At 38.5% G+C, this 23,537-nt stretch overlaps 1 protein-coding gene across 1 annotated transcript in view; it reads left to right on the forward strand.

The window, feature by feature from the left end:
* The window catches only part of LOC132679183 (uncharacterized), a 326,750-nt gene that overhangs the window by 228,786 nt on the left and 74,427 nt on the right, over nt 1–23,537 (forward strand). Inside the window, exon 3 of the mRNA XM_078435399.1 lies at nt 144–189. Coding sequence (XP_078291525.1) covers nt 144–189 — 46 coding nt within the window. The remainder of the gene's footprint in view (nt 1–143; nt 190–23,537) is intronic.

The raw sequence follows: 23,537 nt of genomic DNA on the forward strand, positions 1-23,537 counted from the left end.
GTACAAATTAAATTTCCCCTACCTCCCTGACCTTGGATATTTTTCTATCAGAGTTCCTGCAACATAGTGTTATAATTTTACATATCAAAGTCTCTCTCCTGGGCTCTGGACCATGTCTCATTTGTTGTTGTTTTTCTTCTTAGCACTGGGCATGGAGGCTGGCATCAAATGGACCTTCACAATTGTTTGGTGAGTAAATAAAGAATTAAATGAAAAGACTGAACTAACATATGAATGCAACATGATAAAGTAATTAAGAGTGTGGGCTTTGGAGTCAGGCAATTTGGATTCGAATCCCAGTTATGTCACGTCCTAGTGAGTGATCTCAGCATCATTGAAATGTCTTTTCCTCATCTGTAAAACAGAGCTGGTAACAGTACCTCACTGAAGTGAACAAACAACAAGATAGTGCATATAAAAGACTTAGCATAGTACAGGCATCAAAGACGTTACTCTGATGAGTTGCCCCACCTCTATAACTATGTATGTTGTCTCAGCATATTTCTTATCTCTCTTTACCCTAGTTCCTAGTAGAAAAAAGGGGGATCATGTGGTTTACCTTAGAGAGGTAAGAAAATTCAATCAGAGAATACAGTGAGTTGAAAATAAAACACAAATGCTAGGCATGATTGTTATTATTCCACTGTGCATAAAAGTAATCTCTTGGGAAAGCAGTAGTAAAAAAGTAGAATGAGGGGCGCCTGGGTGGCTTGGTTGGTTAAGCGTCCGACTTCGGCTCAGGTCATGATCTCACGGTCCGTGAGTTCGAGCCCCGCGTCGGGCTCTGTGCTGACAGCTCAGAGCCTGGAGCCTGTTTCAGATTCTGTGTCTCCCTCTCTCTCTGCCCCTCCCCTGTTCATGCTCTGTCTCTCTCTGTCTCAAAAATAAATAAACGTTAAAAAAAATTAAAAAAAAAAAAAAAAAAAGTAGAATGAGCCTCAAACTCGGATTTGAGAAGCAGTTTTAATCTTGGTTCTACGCACCTAACCCTGGACAAGGCACTTGAATTTCCTGGGCCTCCATCATCTTTTCTAGAAAGTAAGATGGTAGTCTAGATCATTTTTCAAATAGATTCTATGTCTAAAATTGTATAAGCCTAAGTCACTGTCATTTATACTTCTGAATTTTTATCTCTTGCCTGATAATACGGCTATGGAACTTCACTATATCTTCTGGAGGGAAATGAGTAGTCAACAGATAGTTTAGAGGTGGGCAAGCTGAAATGCTATGTGACCATTCTGCAGTCCAGCAAAGGTCAGTGGTGGAAGACACAGATTCAGAAAAAGAGATGCCTACTCCTAGTTCAGGAAGATGCTTTCCCACTGAGTTTCAACTGATTCTATGTTTAAAATTCTTCTAGTTAAACAAGTTATGGTACCTGTAAAGGAATATAGTAGATTCATTAAAATGATGTGGTAGAAAAGTTTAACAAGATAAAAGATATCGATGAAAAATTGTTTAAAAAATGGATGTATTATATATTCGTTGTGTGCACATATACATACACATGCACACACTCACTCTAGATGTTACTTATATTGGCAGTTTCTGAGGATAAAAGGACATGAAGACTCATTCAGGTGGGAGATATACTAAGGAATTGAAAATACATTAAAAGGTCTGAGGATCAGGCAAAAGGATTGACTTAAGTGTCTCTCTACAAGTGCACAGTTCCCCGATACTTCAGATTTTGTGCGTTGTTCGGAAGCTATATATATATATATATATATATGTATATATATGTATATGTATATACATGTATATATACCTATAGGTATATATACCTATAGGTATATATATGTATATGTATATACATACATATATATATATATATGGAAACTATTGCTTGCTCAACAATTTTTTGAGAAAATGTGTACTAAAGCCTCTAGCCCAGTGACTGTCCACACTAAGTGTTGAAGAAAAGTTAGTTCCATTCTCTCTGTGAGGCTCTACTCAGCGAGAGGGGGGAAAAGCATGTTTTTCTCCATAATTTAATCCCTTTTCTCAAAATGTCCTCTCAAATAAACGCACTTCCCTCCTGATTTTAGAGGTTGGGAAACAGCAGTTTATTACTTCATGCCTATCCAACTCCGTTTTGGCTTAACTGTACATTTACTGTCTGGATATATTTAGGGAGAAAGAAAGTATGAGATGCGAGAACAAAGCACTATTTTTAGCTGTGTCTATGATAGAATTACATGATATATTGATTTTATAACTCAGTTTTTCATCAATATCTCTTGAAGTCAGTAAGAATTTTTCTTATTGCTAAACTTTCTTTATTTCTGGCACTTCCCCTCTGACCATACACACACTTATTCCTCAGTCCTTCCATACTTAGTTTTTCCTTTTTTTTTTTTTTTTAACTGATCTCTTATTAACAAAAAATGAAGGAGATGTTTCAGGGATCGAGTAAATTTTAAAGGTAAGCAAACTGAAATGGACTGAATGTGTTAACAATATATCTTGTACATAAAAATATGAGAAGCCTTTTGTTAATTCCATTGTCTTAGTTACTTTATTTGTCTGGGATGTTATGTTCCTATTTCTTTCCCAGGAAATTACTACTTCTTTGGCCAAGGTACAGCCAATCAGCTCTTTCAAACTCATGACCACACCATCCATTTCATTTTCCAACCTTAGCTTATGTGGGTATTATAATAATAGGATGTCTGTAACAGCTACAGCAGATGGAACTGCAATTTATGTGTTCCCTAAAATATTAACATTTGGAATTCTATAGATCAGGCAAATAGAGAGGAATGTGGGGAGGAGGAACAAGATTTGGGAGATTTGTTTACTACTATGAAAACCTGCCAGTTGCCTATATAATACTTACAGGTCTAAGATATTATGCTAAGCCTTATTCTCAGTTTAAAAAATACAAATTAAGATAATTATAAAACAGTAGTTCTGAAGCTTTAGAGTGGTTAAGAATTGCCTTGAAAGTTTGTTCAACATGGGGATTTCCAGATTCCATCTCAAGAGGCACTTTGAGAAGATCTGCAAGAGAGCTCAATTTCTGAACATTTTAACAAGCGTCCCAAGTGATTCTGATACAGGAGCTTCATACCCCATGCTTTGAGAAAAATTGCTTGATAGTCCAAAACCATGTCTGATAAGTTAGCAAAATAAGTGAAATTATAAAATCCAAAATTGATGGGACTGTGAATAGGGACATTACTAATTGCATTATGGATTTGATATAAATTAGAGAACAATACACAGCAGAAACTGTGAAAACAACCCAGAGCCTGTTGCCTGGTATTTCTTTGGGTGGGGGAGGAGCATCATAACCCCAGAAAGTATCCTAGAATATTTACTTTAAAGTTATTTAGAAGACAATGAAGTACTATTTATAATATAAAATATTAAACAATAAAAATTATTAACAATAAGCAATTTATCTATTAATAAATGTTTAGTTAGTACTACTATGAAAGATAAAGTGCTACACCCTTTATGAATATTACCATTTAATTCTCATTGTAAGAATACCTTATTATGGCTGAGCAAATAAGATTTACCAACATGAACATACACTATGTAGATATTTGGTCTCATGTTTGAGTCACAATGATTCACAGAGATATATAAACTAACATAAAGTGAAAATGTCAAAACACAATAACCTAATTACAACTTTTAATAGAGATGTAGAGATTGTCAAAGATTATCAAAGGGATTAGTGATATAAAAGAATAGCAGTGTGTATTAGATGTTTAATCAAATTATTTACTTTACAATTTTTTATTTATTGTATTTTTTTTAATTTATTTATTTTGAGAAAGAGACAGCATAAGCAGGGGAGGGGCAGAGAGAGAGAGAGAGAGAGAGAGAGAGAGAGAGAGAGAGAGAGAATGAGAATCCCAAGCAGGGTCCACTCTGTTTGCACAGAGCTTGATATGGGGCTCAATCCCCTGAACTGTGAGATCATGACCTGAGCCAAAACCAAGAGTTGGATGCTTAACTGACTGAGCCACCCAGGTGCCCCTACTTTACAATTTTTTAAGAACACATAATTTCATATGTTCACAGGCTAAAACAAGGAATGAAATAATTTCAGTATGTCAACAATTTGAAGATTAGAGGATGGAAATTATAAAACAACCAATATGTTCAAATGAATGATGGTATTACATATAAACATATAAAGAGAAAAGACAGTAATGAGTTTTGTATGGTCTAGATTAAGATCAGAAGTTCAGAGTTAATTCCAAACGATTTTTTGAAACTTAGAAATATTTTCCAAAAGGTCTAGGTAAAGGGGCACCTGGGTGGCTCACTCAGTTATGCATCCAACTCTTGGTTTCAGCTCGGGTCATGATTTCATGGCTTTGTCGGTTCGAGCCCCACATTGGGCTCTGCACTGTCAGTGCAGAGCCTGCTTGGGATTCTCTCTCTCCCTCTCTCTCTGCCCCTCCCCCACTTGCACTGTCTCTGTCTTTTTCAAAATAAATAAATAAACTTAAAAAACAAGGCCTAGGTAAATTTTAGCAGTCAAATAAACACTGGATTTTACCATTTCCCCTAGTCTTTTTCATCAGCTTTGGCTAGCAAATGATGGTCAGGTTTCTCTTTCCATCAGCAAGACCACCTGGATTCCATCTCCTGGACTCCCTTCTTTCAGTAATGAATCATGATTTCAGTTATTCCCATATATACTGTTAAATAAAGCCACAGAACAGCTATAAGGATAACCCCTATGATGGCTCAGGTCCCGACTTACATTTTATATACAGATCAGGCTCTCACTGAAATTTCTTGTAAGTCTCTTAGAATTGGCATATTGCCAAAAAGATGTTGCTATTCTTGGTAATTTTAGTCTTAAAGAAAGTATGTGTGCTTTTTTTTAGTATACATATGTAAAATATAAATCTGTATATACAAATCTAATATTCTGTATACACACAAACATACATATGCATCTACACTAATATCAAAGTCCATTGGAAAAGTTATTTCAAGTTTATTGACATTTAGCCACTCGGAGAAAAACTGGCAGATTCATTCCAAAATAATTAATTTTTCCTGAAAACACTCAGAGGTCTGTTTTCCCAAAGCAGTCCTATGAGCCATGTGCTGTACTGGTAAGGGCATACTTCATTGGGCACCATCATTGCTTTCCCATCTGGCAACAGGTGGCCATTAATATGAAATGTTATACTAACACTGAAATGAAATCCATGCATAATCAGTGACTTTGGAGAGTGCAGAAGTGTTTGAAAGTCTGAAAACTGCTCATTTCTTCAAATAAGCAAGTCTTCATTCCAAACTCTTCAAAAAGAGAAAATGAGCCACTGGTATCAGATATAAAGTGGTTTCCAAACATTCTGCATTTGTAGAAATTAAACCACCTGGAAAAGTGATATGTAGAATTAGAATCCTTCTGTTTAAAAGCAGACTAAGCACTGGGATAGCCCAGAGTAAGCACTGTGATGGTGGCCTTAGTGCATGCTCTCTGGCGCACATTTTATCAGTCACTCTTCTGAACAAACCTTTTGGGCCCATCAGACTTCTAAATGTGGTAGCAAGGGAAATGGGCAGAGGGCAGCTCATTTACACCCTCAACTCACTATGAGGGAGAAGCTTTAATGAACAGTGGCTTCAGCTTTTTCACACATCATCAGTCCACACATCTGACACACTCAACCAGCCATGATTCGAACTCAAAATGGGTTAGGGCACAAGTCAAAAGTAGGATTGTCCTAAAGAATTTAGATCTGTGTCTTTGCTGAATTCTGGTTTAACATTATGCCTTACTTTCATGAAGGACTATCCTCTGAAATACACACAGAACTCTTAACACTCAACAATAAGAAAACAAACAACCTGATTTAAAAGTGGTCCAAAGAGGGGCGCCTAGGTGCCTCAGTCGGTTCAGTGTCCGACTTTGGCTCAGGTCATGATCTTGCAGTTTGTGAGTTCGAGCCCCGCATCGGGCTCTGTGCTGGAAGCTCAGAGCCTGGAGCCTGCTTCAGATTCTGTGTTTGCCTCTCTGTGCCCTTCCCCGGCTCACACTCTGTCTCTGTCTCTCTCTCTGTCTCTGTCTCTCTCTCTCTCTCTCTCAAAAATAAATAAACATTAAAAAAAATTAAAAGTGGGCCAAAGACCTTAACAGACACTTCATTAAATGAGATATGCAGGTGGAAAATAAGCATATGAAAAAATGTTCCACCACTATGTCATCAGGGAAATGCAAACTAAAATGCAATACTACTATACACCTATTAGAAGGGGCAAAATCTGGAACACTGACAACACCAAATGCTGATGTGGGGGCCACCAGAACTCTCATTCACTGCTGGCAGGAATGCAAAATGGTAAAGTCACTTTGGAAGGCAGTTTGGTGGTTTCCTAGAAAACTTAAACATACTCTTACAATATCTGACAATCACACTACTTGGTGTTTATTAAAAGGACTTGAAAACTTATGTCTATACAAAAACCTATATACAGATTTATATAGCAGCTTTATTTATAATTTCCAGAACTTGGAAGCAATCAAGATGAACTTCAGTAGATAAATAGATAAATAAACTTTGGTACCTCCAGACGATGGAATATTATTTAGCACTAAAAAGAAATGAGGCATCAAGCTATGAAAAGACATAGAGAGACCTTATATATATATATTACTTAGTGAAAGAAGCCAATCAAAACGGCTATATACTATGTGAACCTAACTATATGACATTCTGGAAAAGGCAAAACTGTGGAGACAATAAAAAGATCAGTAGTTGCCAGGGTTTGGAGAATGGGTTGGTATGAATAGGCTGAGCACAGAGGATCCTCAGGGCAGTGAAAATACTCTGTATGATATCATAATGGTGGATACATGTCATTATACATCTGTCCAAACCTATAGAATGTATAGCACCATGAATGATGCATAATGTAAACTATGGACTTTGGGTGATCATGCTGTGTCATTGTGGGCTCATCAGTCGTAACAAATGTACCACTCTGGTGGTGGATGTTTATAATAGGAGTGGTTACGCATGTGTGGGGAAAAGGGATATATGGGAAATCTGTGAACCTTCAACCTCAACTTTTTTGTGAACATAAAACTGCTCCAAAAAATAATCTTAGTAAAAAAAAAATTCTAAGCAAAGTAGAATCAGTGGATTAAGTATCTATTCTCTCATGTTGACTGCTTTAAAATATGTCATGTTCATTTGTTTATCTAACCTAACCATGCCTTTGCATGCCATGCTCACACCACTACAGTAGATCACATATGTATTTGACCTGTATATCCAATAAAGCACAAACTAAAACTTGAGAAAAACTTATGAGAAGCCTGCACCACTCCAGGCTGTTTAGAAATCTGAAAAACAAACTCAAATGCTCTTTTGAGTCTGTAAAACAGCGTATTCAGTGGGCCTGAATATTTTCAGAATATGAAAATATTCTGCCCTTAACCTTATAGAATGTCTTGCAGAGAGCCAGGTTTGTTGAAATTATATTCTTTGGTTTCAATATGTCCCTTTCATGCAAATGAGCCTAGCCTCTTGTCTCTTCTCACCAGGATGCCTACTGCTTATTTCTAATATGTTTGTCTCAAGTTTGAGAACTTTGCCAAAATCACAAGCTGCTAGAACAACCTTTCTCTTTTTAATTTCCTTCTTTCCCGACTAAATCCTTAATTGTCAAAAATATTAAAAGGGAGATAATCTCTCACTGGAGCATTTGTGAAAATTACAGAGTCCTCAGTGACTTCCTATGTGACTGGGACCAGCTGCTGATAGTAACTCAGATAACAACGTGTTTCAAACAGCTAATCTAGTGAGGCTTTCTAAAAATATTAATAATAAAATCCAAGTGATTTAATTTCTCTAGATGAGTATAACGCAAGCTCACTGACTCTGTGCGTCATCGGGCTGTGGTTGCTAGGAAATCCATGAATAGAACTTAATATGCATTCAGCAACAGGCTGCAGACGCAATTTATCTCCATGGATGCTCCCTCAATTGCCTTTGAAATGACATTAAGATAACTTTGAAGCACTTGAGACAAGCCAGAGTCAGTGAGCACAAAGGAAACAGGCCATTTTTGGGCAACCATCTGGACTTCCTGCATAGCTTTTTGAAAGTTCACTTTCCCTGGGCTGTGCATATCTTAATGCATATTCCATATAGGTAGGGATTATGGAGCTATGGCCATATTGTGAATAGCAAATGAGGGACAAAGAATGATGCAAAAGTGTGGGCTTTGGAGACAGATGCATCTAAGGTCAAATTTCAGGTCAGAAACTCACTAGTTTGGGTACATAAACTTTTCTGAGCTTCAGTTTCCTCTTGTATAAAATGAGAGTAATGATATTCGACTTACAGATTGATTGTAAGCATTAGATGTGTGTATCTAAAGCCCCTGACATACAATACCAGCACAATTAATGACATGACAAAACTAGCAGTGGAGGGAAGTAGCAATAGTAGCTAGTTTGGTAGAATCGCAGCAGCAGAAGTGCTAGAGTAGTTATTGCTACCAGTACTACCACCACTATGATAACTGCTACTACCACTACTCCTACTGGAAATAACTATGTAAGAAGACAAGAATCCTTTAGCTTTAAAGCTCTGTATTAATCACGGTGACCTAAAAACAAACTAAAGAGAGGCAGAATAGTTTATAAAGAGCCCCAAGACAGTCACTTTCACCAGATTTCACTAAATTTAGCATTATAGTCAAGATTACCGTGGGGATGCAGGGGAAGAAAACTTTTCCCTTCTTCTCTTCTAGGTTCTTTGTCTGGCCAAATCATTAAATTTTTATAAAACAGATTAATGAGAGGAAATCATATTTAAATACATACGTACAGGAGCCCCACAAAGATATAAGGGACTCCCCGACTGGCATCTTGAGCTAAGCAGAAAGGGGTAGGAGTCTGGGACCTCAAATAGGAGGAAGACAGTTTATAGGAAGGTGGGAAGAGTAAATGGTAAACAAATGTTTGCTGTGCAAATGAGAAGTCTTTCTTATGTGAATAAAAAAAAGTTATCTCTGATAGTAGTGCTCTTCCTGATACAGGCTCCCTATGTAAATTTTTTTAGGCAGTTAATGGGGAGGTAAAAATCTCTCCTTGGGTCTGTTGGACCTTACCCATCTTCAGCTCAAAATAATCCACATGCCAAAGTGGCACATTCTGGGGTGAACTGCCCTGATCCCCATCATTTAACGAAGGGTGTGGATAATGGTGCCACCCACTGGTAGGACAATTTGTTGGTGTAGAACTTTGATTTTTGTTTTGTTTATACTATGAAGCCCAAGTCCCCTGTTTCATATTATGAAGAATTCCTTGTTTTTATATCTAAGTAGTCCTCAAGGCAGAGATACCAAAGACCTGAACAGTTGTACTCCTTCCATCTGCACTGGGAGGTTTCTCTCTCTTTTGTCATCCATTGGTCTGGAAAACATTTTAAAGGACTTAACTATTAATCTATCTGAAGGGACTATGCAAGGTCTAGTCAGAATAATCTTCCTTATAATGGGCAATGTCTACACAGCCAGCCAATAGGAAAGAGAGTTTAACAGTCCTTATGATTTAGAAGAGTAAATATTCTCCAATATTTTCCCAGTGTGACTTGAAACTCCATGTACCCATTTCTCTGCTCATTCCTGGGAAAGTTCTATTTCTCTCTTCTTTCTAGATCTTGAACAAACATGCTTCTGAAAACCCTAAATAAAGACTCATTTGCTTTTAATCATGGAACAAACACTTCTTTAAGGATCCCAGCAGATGATGCTGCATCAAAATTGTCTTATATACATGACTGGAAGGATTTTCCCTAATTCTTCTGCTTCTCTGCTTGGAAATTCCCTATTATAGATGTACTCAGCAAAGCAATAACATTTAAAATGCAGTGCTCCACATGGGAGAAATATTTCTTAAGGAAAGATAGCTTGCCTCCTTTCTTTCCTTCCTGCACTACTCTATTCATATTGAGTGCCATGCCCTGTCCCCAACTCTGTGCACATACCCGGGGCATACATAATCCATCCACCCAAGTGTCTTGCTGGCCATACCCTTCTTGGAAATACCCAGAGACCCCTGCCCCCATCTCCTGTCCTGTGACATTTTTGGACCAGGCTAGATAATTTAATAAACTATTTTTAAGGTGTTAAAGATTGATAATTATTTCATTGATTCAAAAATACTTATTGTCAAAAAACAAAAACAGTAATTGTCTGGAGGCTGAGGGTATAATGGAAAGAGCATTGTATTAAATTAAAGGAAGCTACAATTCTAGCCTCCTCTTCTTGAAGTCTTGGAGAGGAGAGGTATGGCAAGGAAAACAAACTTTTTTCCATATGAGGAAAGCCAGGGAATTCTGGACAATTAAAATGCAAGTAAGGGCACCTGGGTGGCTCAGTCGGTTAAGCGTTTGAGTTCGGCTCAGGTCATGATCTCACAGTTTGTGGGTTCAAGCCCCATATCAGGGTCTGTGCTGACAGCTCAGAGCCTGGAGCCTGCCTCAGATTCTGTCTCCCTCTCTCTCTGTCCTTCCCCCGCTTGTACTCTGTCTCTCAAAAATAAACATTAAAAAATAAATGAAATGTAAGTAAAGTAGAATGCATGTTAAATGCATGTTAAATGCATTCAACACAGTTGGAGCTTCATTTTGTGGTCACAGGGGAGTTGCTGAAGGTTTAGTTGAGAAGAGTTTTATAACCAGAGTTGTAATCTAGGATAGGTATGCAGGAATAGAGTACAGAATCAGTTGCACTTAGGAGCATGGAAGTAGCAAGACAAGTTAGCTTTGCCTCTGCCCTCTCCATCTGGCTCAAAGATAGCATGGACGCCTGAACAGATCAGTGATTATGGAATATAGGAGAACTGAGTGCAACATAGGCATCTCTCTGACTCTGTTCTCAGGATATTTGGCTACTCCTGCTATCTCTCTTTCCCCACATGCATTTTTGCCTGGTTTGTCCTCAGAAACAGTTATAAGAATCTCAAGAGTACTTGCAAGCAGGCCCAGGACAGACGTGGGAAGCATAAAGATACCAGCTCCAACCAAGAAGTTTTTTTTTTTTTTTTTACTATTTACTCTTTTCTACTCAGAGTGGCATAATTGGATTGTAAAAAAGAACAAAATGGTGAGTGACAGACCGAAGCAGTCATTTCAACCAATCTCCTCAAAGTACAGAGGAGGTAACTGAGTCACTGAGATGTTGAAAGGCTTGTCCAAAGTCACACAGTGAAAATAAGAGTGAGTCCAGCCTCCCTGGCTTCCCCTTGAGTGCCATTTTCAGGCTTCCACCAAGAGCTTCCTGACAGCAAGTTGTGTTTTTCCAGTGACAAAAGTATCCAAGGTCACTTTAGGATAGAGATTCTCACCCGGGGCTAGGGAAAGGAGGGAACTAGAAGATGTCAAGAGGCAGTCCATCAGTGTCTCAGTTACTACAAGGCTTTGTCTGATAATCATCAAGTTCCTGCAGTCCCTGGGTATCCTACACTAAAAGGCTTGAATAGCCATTTCAGGATTGAAAACCACTGAACTTGACACTGTCAAACGTTTCTCTACACGGTTACCATTGTTAGAGATGATTGAGATCACAGGTAAGCTGAGTCTGTGCTCAGCCCCATGAAACAGGAGCATGTTCTCCAAACCCCTGGTCAGTTTGGTTTCTAATTCACCACAAAAATTAGGGTTTTTGAAAAATATCCCTTCTCTTTTTAGTGACTGTGAAAACTTAGGGAGTTTCATTTGACTGTCAGTTTTACTTTGCAACCTCTGTGGAGGGAAGAGCATGAGGCATAGAAAGAAGTATGGAGGGTGTCCAAGAAGGTCAGACTTTACTCAGTGTTTGCTAGTTCAAGGTTGGGGGAGGGAAGGGAGAACTGTTTAAATGCATTTAGAAGTATTCACACATTGTATTAATCAAAAAAAATAATGGGATGCCTGGGTGGCTCAGTCAGTTAAGCATCCGACTTCAGCTCAGGTCATCATGTCACAGTTCATGAGTTCAAGCCCTGTGTCAGGCTCTGTGCTAACAGCCCAGAGCCTGGAGTTTGCTTCAGATTCTATGTCTTCTTCTCTCTCTCTGCCCCTGCCCTGCTTGTGCTCTCTCTCCAAATAAATAAACAAACATTTAAAAAAAAGAAATAAAAAAATCACAAGTGACATCTAGACGACTGGTTTTTAAAAAGTGATTTGTCTTTAAAACTTTCCATTTGAACAGGAAATTATAGAGTGGTAGAGTGAAATAGCACTGAGAGGGGGCCAGGTTTGGTCCAGGTCTGGCCTTTGCTGGCAGGGTGGCTATTTTGCGGGCATGTAGCCTCACCACCATCCGAGAGATGAGAAAACTAAACATCCCCTCACAGCCTCCTGATAGTTGATATATATTACAGATCGGAGCACTTAACTCTTGGAAGTTCCAAGAACTGCCAAATTCACAAAGCTGGTAAGAAAAGAGCCAAAATTCAAAATTCAGTTCAGCTCATTTCAAGGATGACACTCTACCAACTGTACTAGTGATTTTCAATCTTGATTCCATGGTCATCTGCAAGGTATTGGGGTGGGGATAGAAGTGAGTGGCAAATGAGTAGGGATCTAGAATCTCCCACTCTGACTTCAGCAAGAGTGGCTCTGAACAGGGATCATTTGTATATATTGACATTTCATACATAACGTTGTTCAGGAAATTATTTTCTAGCTAAAAAATAGATCAGAGATCTCTCCTATTATATTATACTGACTTCTGACATATGCCTTTAGTTTCTCAAGCAGTGTCATTGCAATAAATTTTTTCAGTCATAATGGAAATATTCTATATCTGCCTTGTTCAGTACAATAGCCAGTAGCCATTTGGGGCAATGTGGGTAGTGTTAAAAGCAAATGAATTTTTAATTCTGTTAAATTTTAATTAATTTAAATTTAAATAGCCACATATGGCCACTGGCTACTGTATCAGACAGTACGATAATCTTCAGCAATAGATGAGGAGAGAAGGCCCTAGGGATAGCCAACATTGAGCTATGATAATGACAAAACTTGCGTTTTAAAGTTAAACACCATTCGGCAAGAGTAATACGAAGCTGAGGTGCTTTCACTTCAAAAATAAAAAAAATGAAATAATCAGATAGTGTGGCTTCTATTTGTTTGTTGTTGTAATTGTTTCCCAGAGCTGATTAAATGGCTGTTCTCATCATTATAATAATGGAAACGCAGGAGAGTTCTAGTTGAGGATATCTGTGTTCTCTGAATAGCAGTTTGCTTACACTGAAACAGAAGCTCTGTTTGTCTTCGTAAGTTATTTTATATTCCTCTTGGTATTCACAAACAGGTGATTTCCTAATGTAGCAATTTTTCCTGTCTATAGGATAATGGAAAAATGAATCACAATTTGCTTGTTCTCACATGCTTTGAAAGCAGACCACCCTCTTCTCCTGGGCTCTGTTCCTCTCCCACCTCTGCTGATGAAAGCCCGGACACCTGCCGGTCAAATGAGCCCACCATGAAAGAAACAGGGCCAGGAGCAAAGAGGCCAGAGAGAAGTCTTCACTTCAAATCACAGCCCACAGAAGTGAGAAAGTATTCAAGACAAATGTCTGTCTCTGATGGATTATGTTACAGCTGTCTTCTTTCTCAGCCACCGAATAAACACAAAATCAGAGTTCATTTTTTTCACCTGATTCCAGTTCAGTTCTCTCCCCATAAGTGTAGCCTTCCCCACCCCCCTTCATATCTCAGTGAATCGGGAATCAGGCCACCTGACAGCAGAGGTTGGAGCAATCATTTCTCATATTGTCATCTGATGAATGCCTGAACAATGCTTCATTTAAACAAAATCTGAGTCTCGCAGCTTCTAAATTCCAGTACTTTTTCCCCAAGCCATTCCACAGTGGATCTGCATTAATTCATTCAGATACACTGGAGTTAGACATCAAAATAAAAATATTCTGAACAAGATCATTCCTCTCCATTGAAATAGAAATGGGTCAGTGGCTCAAACGTGGAAGATAGAATGTAGAACCCATACTGAAATAGGACTTAGTAATGTAGAATTCTTCAGGGATACTGCCTACTGACTTTTACCCACCACAGTTGTGACTGCAGTCATTAGGCAGGGTCAACCAAACCCAGAGTGTCTATGTTGATTCTCTCACGTAACTAATATTTATAGTTAATGTAAGGATATTCCTTTATACCTGGCATCCTGACAAGTTGTCTGGGTAGTACTGATAGACAAGACAAGTCTCTGCTCTCACAGACCTAAGATTTAATAAACAAGATAATTCAAGATTTTGTGAACATTAAGGGCAATGAATGAAAAAAAAACAGGGTGCTGTTGAGGAGGGGGTGTGGCTACCTTCAATGGGGTGGTCCAAGAAGTCCTTTCTGGGTGCTGAAGATGATGCTGACATTGAGACCTGAAGCAGGACCAGAAGTAAGTTATGGAATTTTCTTGGTGACGTGGATCTAAATGGAGCATCAGAAAGGAAAGAGCTGAGGCAGAGAAGAGACTGCCATGATGGAGAAAATGTGACCAATGTATACAGCTGGAGATGAGCTTGAGAGGTGACAGGAGGAAATAGATTCTCCAGGATTCTGAGGGTCATAAGGAGTGAGCTGCATTCCCAAGTGCCCTGAAGCTGTGCTTGGGTTATAAGCAGGAAGGTAGAATAACTACAAGACTTCATGAAAATGACAACAGGGCATTTTGAGCATGACAGAACCAGAACTCTGTAGGAGATTAGGTTCTCTTCAGGAGGCAGGAGGAAACTCATAGTCCATGTGGCTAAGAAAAAATTATGGGCTCAGCTGTCTTTTGCTCCTGTGAGTTCCACATTTGGAGCCTGTCACACGAGCCTCCTCCTTTGCACTTGCTCATTGTACAGTCCTGAAGGTCCAAGCCTGATTAAGTCAACTGCTATTCTCTCTATCTGGAATGAGATTCTCCCTCTACCCATATGCTCCACACTTTCTTGGTTTCTTCAGGTCTCTGCTCAAACTTCACATTATCATAGGAGATTTCTCTGACTACGCAATCCAAAACAGACCTTTTGTCCTTCCCTTTCAATCCCCCTTACTCTGCTTTATGCATCTTTATTTTTCTTCATAGCAATAATCACTACATGACATGTTACATATTTATCTGTTTATCTGTTTTTAGTCTGTCTCTTGAAAATAGAATATAAGCTTATGGAGGGTAAGGCCTTTGCCAGTGTCATTCGTTGGTTCATTCTCCATGTCTGTATTAGTGTCTGGCACATTGTGGGTGGTTGGTAAACATGTGCTAAAGGAAGTACAGCCATCGTCCTTTGTCCTTTTATATTTGAGAGCCTGGAATCTTAGTGATCACAGCACCAAGGAACCTAGTAGATCCTGGTATGTGTTTGTTGAATAACAAAGGGGGACATGATTTACACACATAGAAAATCAACTAGAGAGCCAGCCCAGCAGAATAGCAGTTGAAAGACAGAGAGTCCCCTCTTTATCTAAGCCCTCAAAGCAGAGAAATGAGTTCTCTGAAGTATAACACATGTCCCCTCCAGCAAGCCTTCCCTAACTGATCCAGTCCAAACTAGGTTTGTGTTACTTTTATAATTGCTGCCAGACCTCATATCACTTGAAAGTTTTCCAATGCTTTAAAACAGGGACCACTTCTTGGGAACTGGGGCTGTATCATATATTCTCATACATACCAACCCAGTGCCTAAAACCATGTGAGGAAAGTAAATAGTAGACATAGTATTTTCTAGGTATGCTCTGGTTAATTAACAAGCAATTTTGTTCCATTTCCATTTCTCTAAACCATAAGCAACTTAACTATGTTTTTCCACTCTTATTTGCATATCTACTTACAATGTCATCGTGTTTTACATATATATGTTCATTTTGCTTACACAAAATGAAGCTATTTTTCTGCAATCACCGGAATACTGTTAACATCCAGAGCCTAGAGTTTCCCATCTGGTAGCAAATCCCACAACAAAGAGCCTTTTTGGAAGCTTGGTTAATCCTCTAAAGAGATGTATTTCACAACTCAACTTTTATCTGATGTCAACAGAAACATATTTTTGCAGAATGTGGCTCATATGCAAGTATACTGAATTCCTAGTTTAAAATACAGAAAGATGGAAGGGGTTGTGAGTAAATTTGAAAAGGGAGTGTAGTCTATTAAAGCCTCTGAATGGCCTTGGGCCATGACCCCCTTGGCCAAGGCTCTAAAGAAAAAGGCTTCCAATCAGTTAATGGGGCCAATATTTTCTAAGCCCTTTCTCTGGGGAAGACCCCCTGCTGGAACAGTGAAAGGAGTTCAGTTGGAAAAGATAGACAAAAAACAATAGAATAGAAGCAAGATGAATTTCTTCTTTTTTCCTAGATCACTATTTCACTCTTTCTGTTTTTGCCTCAAATCTCTATGCCTCTTCCCTACCTCTCACTCTCAACTGAACTGGCTTCTCGTTTCATTCAGGGGGTAAAAATAAGAGGCAGTGAGTATCAAATTTCCACAAACACTGCCACCACCACCATTTTTATCACCACATCTACCAAGATATCAGCATCTGGGCCCATCTATTCTGAATTTTCTCCCATTACAATGGATAAATGGTCCTATCTAAGACCAACCCCCCTCTTACCTGTTGACAGACACCACTGCTGCAGTTGTCCTCTCTCACGTGTGTCAGCAAGGTTTCTGTCTCTACTGGATCAGTACATCACCACAAAAACGAATGTAGGATCCCCCACTCACATGTCTTCTAGCCACTTACTGAGTTCTCTGCCTCCCCATACACTACACACTAGAAATAATTGTCTATATTTGCTATTTCCAATTCCTCTCCTCTCATTCACCTCACTCTTCTCAAGCTTTTGATCCCATGAATCCACCAATGATGGAGTCTCCAATGACCAGATCATTGCTGATGCAAAGACAGATTTTTAGTCAGCAGCATTTTTACAGCTGGGCACTCCCTTCCTTCCTGAAACACCTTCTTCCCTTAGTTCTGTGTTTTGGGCCTCCTTCCCTCCCACTGGTTGCTCCCACAGTCTCATGCATTAGCTTTTCCTCATCTCTCCCAACATTCAAGTGACCCCAGGATTCAGTTCTCAAACTTCTTCTCTTTTCTGTTCTCATTCCATCTAATGAATTTAAGATGCCTTCTAGACAGTGGCAATTTCCAAATATATACATTTCCTCCTGTATATTGGACTCCTACATCCATTTACCTACATCATACCTCCACATATATCCAGTAGTGTTTCAACCTCAACAAAACCCAAACCAAATTCTTGATTTTATTCTCAAACTTGCTCCTCTCACCATCTTTGTCCAGTAAATGGAAAATCTATTATTCTAGTTACTCTAATATTTTAAAACATTAAAATATAAGCCCCTTGGGGACAGGGTCTTTGTGTAGTTTATTTTCCATATCTACAATGGTGCCTGACATATAGAAGAGAGCTAACAAATGCATGCTAAGTGAGGTAAGTGAGGTACTGCCATAGAGTTATATGAAAAGGACATCAGAAAAAGGTCACTAATCCTAAATTTAAGGCAAGAGGAGGAGGAGCAATTCTTCATAATTACTTCATGAGAAAAAGTTTTAATTTGATGTGAAGGACTAGCAAAAATTTGACAGAAAAATAAGGGAGAAACATTCTTGGCAGAGGGAACAGCATGAGCAAATATAAAAAGGTGTGAAAATGTGTGTTATGTTTACGGAACCAGAATCATGTCACTGAGGTATAAGGTAAATAAGACAGCAAATTGGGAGATAATTCTGGCAGTTTAAGGCTACTCATCTAAGGAGAATCTCATTAAGAAACTTGGAATTTGCAGTACCCGGGAAGCTCAGTCTGTTAAGTATCAGACTCTTGATTTCGGCTTAGGTCATGATCTCGCACTCTTATGAGCTCAGGCCCCACATGGTTCTGCACTGGTAGTGTGGAGCATGCTTGAGATTCTCCCTCTTTCTCTGCCCTTCCCCTGCTCACACTCTCTCTGTCTCTCTCAAAATAAGTAAATTAATTTTAAAGAATAAAAAGGAAAGAAAGAAACTTGGAATTTATATTATAGACAAAAAGAAAGCTATAAAGATTTTTAAGCACGGTGATGGGGATATAGTAGATGATTAATCAATGTGTCCAGAGAAACAAAAGCAAGAGCAGTATGGGTGAAATATTGGGGAAGCCAAGGGGAGAATATGGAAGTATGGAAATCTATGGCAATAGTTGAGTAGAGATGGAAAAGCATGCGCTAAACTGTGATACTAAGAATGGCCAGTAGAGGGAAACTATAGGAGCGGCTGTAGAAACAGAAATGTTGATGACAAGTTAAGGGTGAATAAAGGCACAAAAGGTCACTAACCTCCAGATTTCTTCTCTGACACCCTGAAATCTTTTAGAACAACTAGAAGAAGTACATCCCAAGTTTCTGGCAGTCACAGATGCTGTGAGACAGATGAGGAGGAGACAACCTATAGGCAAGGACAGGCTGCAGACATGTGGGTGGAAGCCTATCCACAAAATTTGCATTCATCTCTTCTGCTCAGTGACCCCATGTGGTAGTCAAGTAGCTGTTTTCCCACCACACTGGCATTACTTTCAGGTGAGATTCCATCATAGGGAACTTAGTTGAAGGTCAGATTGGAAGTGAGAGAAAACTTCATTATTACTTTCTCTATAATCAGCCTGGTTTTCAAGAAAGAAAGGAAAATTTTTTCACTGTCTCCCCCCTGCACCACATGCCTCGATTCTGCCCTGAACCTCCAATTCTTGCTTGTCCTATTAGTTTTATATTAAGCTATGTTATGGTTTAAAGAGATTTGGAGGTAGAAGCTAGTTGGAAAGCTCAACATCATTCATGAAACCATTAGTATTGAGAAGAATGTGTTGAGTTTCTTTTTTTTAATTTTTAAAAAATGTTTTTATTTATTTTTGAGAGAGAAACAGAGTGAGTGGGGGAGGGAGAGAGAGAGAGAGAGAGGAAGACACAGAATCTGAAGCAGGCGCCAAGCTCCGAGCTGTCAGCACAGAGCCCAATGTGGGGCTCAAACTCATGAGCTGTGAGATCATGACCTGAGCCGAAGTCAGATGCTTAACCAACTAAGCCACGCAGGCACCCCTATGTGTTGAGTTTCAAACTACAAATTTATAAGTAAACTTTAATACCTGGTCAATTAACAACAGGAAATAGGATTCCTTGTTCTGCTCTTTGTATTTCCACTTCTCTGTCAGTTATTCTTTATTATGCAGCTTCTAAGAGGGCATGAAGTTAACAATAAAAATTATATTAATAATAGAGTGAGTTATTAAAATTTAGTTTAATAGCCACTATATTTGTGATGATAATTATAGTTATGACTAACTGTGACTATAACAGGCATTGTAATCATAATAACCTCAAGGGTAGTTTAATGCTAATTGCTCCATCATAAAGAAATGAGAATATAGAACTGTAAGTGAATATACTTATGACTGTAATGCAAAATAACGTATGTGGATATTAGTTAGTAGATATTAATTAGCCATCTCCGTGAAACTGGAGCAAAGACAAATTTTGGTGAATCCAGATTTGGTTCAGATCTTCTTTAGGTCTCCTGAGAAAAAACATCATTCCTGAAACTAAGTGTCTTATGTTGAAACTGATTTGAGACTTATGGAATGTCCTGATAAGATATTGGGACCTTCTTTAATTCCAAGTGGGCTAGAGATAGAAAATATCTTGGACCATAATCCTTGAAGCCCCCTAATGAAAGAAATTGCCCCTCCATCAAGATTATATAAAAATACCTACAAATAGAACTTCCGGGGGGGGGCACATTTCTACTGAAAAGACTCCTAAAGCACTGTCCTCTTTTCATGCCCCTTCATACAAGCTCTAGGGAGCTTGTCAGTCTTGTGAGAACAATGAAGTATATGTGCCTAATACTTATGGATATGGGTGAGATTTTACAATTCACAAATAAATCTTATAAAAATCAGCATACTTACGCACTGATTATTTGTCTTTAACTCTATCTCACCTTACTTTTCCTCCTTTCCCAGAAAGGTGCCATTTTGTAAAAATTCCATGAATGGCATGAAAAACCCAGTAACATGGGGTCATTTGGTCCACCATTAGACATCCAAGGTAGAAGAAGACAAACTGAGCCAACATGATCTTCATTAGATACAAGAAAATGTCAAGTACCACATTTTTAAAATAAACACATGATATACTCATTTTCACACATATTTGCTACAGATGGAAATTTCATTTCATGATGGCTGGTTGTGGACCCTGGCCAAGGGCTTGTAAATACCAAGAAGACATCATTGTATAAGACGGCCTCCATAATAAGCCACAGAAAGACCCCACGAACACCACCAGAGCTGGTTTCTAAGAAAATATTTGACAATAATGATGACATCAAGTTTCTCCATTTGAACCAACATACACTGTTGGAACCATAATAAAATCTTTGCATAAGAATTTTCAAGGAAATTAAGAATAAGAGTAACTCTTAACAGAAAAGACCTAGTAGAGAAGGGAAAGAAGGAAGAGAAGATTTACTACTGATTTTCAATGGGATGAAGTTAAGTAAGTTTCAGTTACATCATGAGTGAGGACCATAAGAGGTCTTGAATTGATTCTCAATCTGTTGTGAATATGCCAGCCAAGAATTTTCCAAAGCTTTGTTGGCTCTCCACACTCAGATGCCTTCTCAAGCCTCAAAGGCCCTCTCACCAGTAGAGGATGCTGTTCTTCCATGCATAGCAAGCCCCCACCCCACTCTTCATCCCAATTCCATCCAGAAAACCATCCACGTGGGAAGGGATTCCTATTGGGCCATTTTGTAAGTGTGTTTTTACACTTCAAACAAAGACAAGAGAATCTTTCACTTAGCTAAAGTTACTTTAAATATTTTGGTGGTGATTTCTAAATCTGTCATTTGTAAGGAAGTGAAAATAATGGAGGCAAGTGGGAATGAATTAAATGCGGCTGCCTAAGATATAAATATCAGCCACTGTTTTCTCTTCTATGAATTTCTTGCACCCATTAATGAATCTGAAAACAATGCATTTCAATAAAGGGAGGGTGCTTCTTGACTTGATCAGAATTTTCCCTTTGGTGAATAATGAGGCCAAAGTAAAAGCTGTGGGCTGAAGAACAAATAAAAGCAAGACAGTCATTCAAATTAATTCTAAAAAAGAAAAAAAAAAGCTGAAGGGGGAAAATCTATCTCCAAGGGAAAATGAAAAAAAAAGAAAGGAGATGGAATTTGCCAGGTGGGAAGCAGAGAAACACATAAAGCCTGAGGAAATGAGTATAATAAAAAGGAAAATAAGAAAAGTACTTGTTCCTCTGAAAAGAAGAGCTTGTAAAAATAAAAGCAGGATAAAATTATACAGGAACCTTTCTCTCCCAATAAGTAGCCTTTCATTCATTTGACAAGCATTTCTTGAGTGCCTCACACTTACAGAGAACACCAGAAGTTCAGGCACATAGCTGAATGGCACCAGGTCCAGTTTCCAGGAAGCGTAGCATCTAAGAGCACAAATACACCATACAGAAATTATAAAGTAAAGAAGAAAGTAATAGATGTCGTGAGAGAAATGGGTATCAAGTATTACACATGACAAGAAGAGAAGGAGTTGTCTCTGTGTTGATGGATGTGTCAAGGAAGAGCTCATAAAAGGGACAGGTTTTCAGTTTGACTCTAAAAGGATGAGTAGGATTTCAATAAGAGGATTTGGGCATTCTTTATAGAAAGAAGAAATGACATGATTAAAGGTTCAGAGTTGGGAAAGTAATTTGTTTTTACTATAAGTGCTTGAGGAAAGAAGGAGTGGGATGCCAGACTGGTAAGAGGCTCTTACAAACCAAATCATGAAGACCTTGGAAAGTCAGGCTAAGTGTAGACTTTATTCTGCAAGCAAAAGTTTCTTATCTGGGTTTGTGCATAATTTTCAAGAGGCGCATAAAACTCCTAGTGTATCATTGTGATTGTGCTTTTTTTTTTTCTGGGAAGAGAGCCATTAGGTTTTTTGTTGTTGTTGTTGTTTTAAATCAGAATCTCAAATGAATCCATAGCTTGAAACAATTTAGAACATAGAGAAGACACCTCTTATAGAGTATCTGCCCAGCTCCCAAATTCTCTTCTTTTTGGGATACTGACCTTGACATACAAGGATATGACCTCTAGGGCCAAAGCTGTATAGTCTGACCTTACCACAGTGGTTGCAGTTGCATGAAGCTGGGGAAACAATTGATCCTGGCTGACACAATCAGATCCCAAGAGTATACAGATGTGAACTGAAAACTCTGGAGGCTGGGAGTGTGGGAATTAGAACTCGAGACAAAATATTCATGAATTCCTTATTTTCAGGTATCTATCAACTACTTTGATTTCTGTCTTCCGTGGTGCCGAGTTGTTCAAATCTTTCTTGAGTTCTTTGCAATAACCTCAGTATCCTTCCAGTTCCCTTTTCTCTCTCTCTCTCTCTCTCTCTCTCTCTCTTTTGTTTTTGTTTTTGTTTTTTTTTTGATTGGCTAGCCAGAGGTGATCTCTTTCACTTGTAGCCAAAAGAACTCTGATTGATATAGAAACTGTATTTCAAATACTGAAATGAGGCAGTGAAAAAGTATTGAAATGTTTGCATAGAAGCATGGCATTATCTAAAAACTATTTTAGAAAAAGCAGAGTTGTCTTTAAGTTTTCTCTCTTTCTCCAGTCTTCAACATCAAATCAACATTCATCCGTTTTGTCTGCACAAGATGTCCAGTATCCATCCCCACTGCAGCCATCCTAGTTCAGGTCTCAATTGATGACTCTTCTTGTAGACCATTGAAATGAGCTAACTCTGGGCTCTAATCCATTCCTCGCAGTGCTGACAAGTGTTCTCTGCAACTTGTATATGATTATAGGCATCAGCTCAAAAATTTTAGCCTACACATTTTTAGTGAAAAGGCCTAAACTCTCCAGTCCAGCACTCAAAGCTCTTCACAGTCTGGCCACAATCTACCTTTCCAACATTATCAATGATAGATAATACTCTTAAAGTGACCAGACTCCACTTCAGATCAGGTCCTGGCCTCCAAGTCTCTACACACACTGCCCCCTATGTTTGAAATGATACTTATTTTCTTTTTACCCTGGTCATTCAACATAGGTTTCATCTATGTTGTCCTTCCCTGCTCCATCCAGGCAAAATTGTTCTCTCCAGATTTTTTGTATTCTTATAGCAGAGGATTTTATTTCATTTTGACATAGTATAGCTATTTATTCACCTCTGCCTCCCTTTCTATTCTATAAGCTGTTCAAGAGCATGTCTTTTTATTTATTTTTATTTATTTTATATTTAGGACCTAACACAATGCCTTTCAAAAGTGGGTACTTGGTAAATATTTCATGGATATGCAGAGGAATTGGTAGATACAAGAATTAATGAAGGCAATAAAGAAGACATTGGGGAGAGGTATAGAGAAGACCTAGTATGTAGCATTGCCAATTTCAAAACAGTCAAGAAGAAGGGATTGGTCAACAGTACCTAAGACTGGAGACAAGTCAAAGAAAGGATGAAGGGTGGGGAAAG

This window comes from Panthera onca, chromosome A2 (genome assembly GCF_046562875.1).
Source record: "Panthera onca isolate mPanOnc1 chromosome A2, mPanOnc1 haplotype 2, whole genome shotgun sequence".
Classification (NCBI taxonomy): Eukaryota; Metazoa; Chordata; class Mammalia; order Carnivora; family Felidae; genus Panthera; species Panthera onca.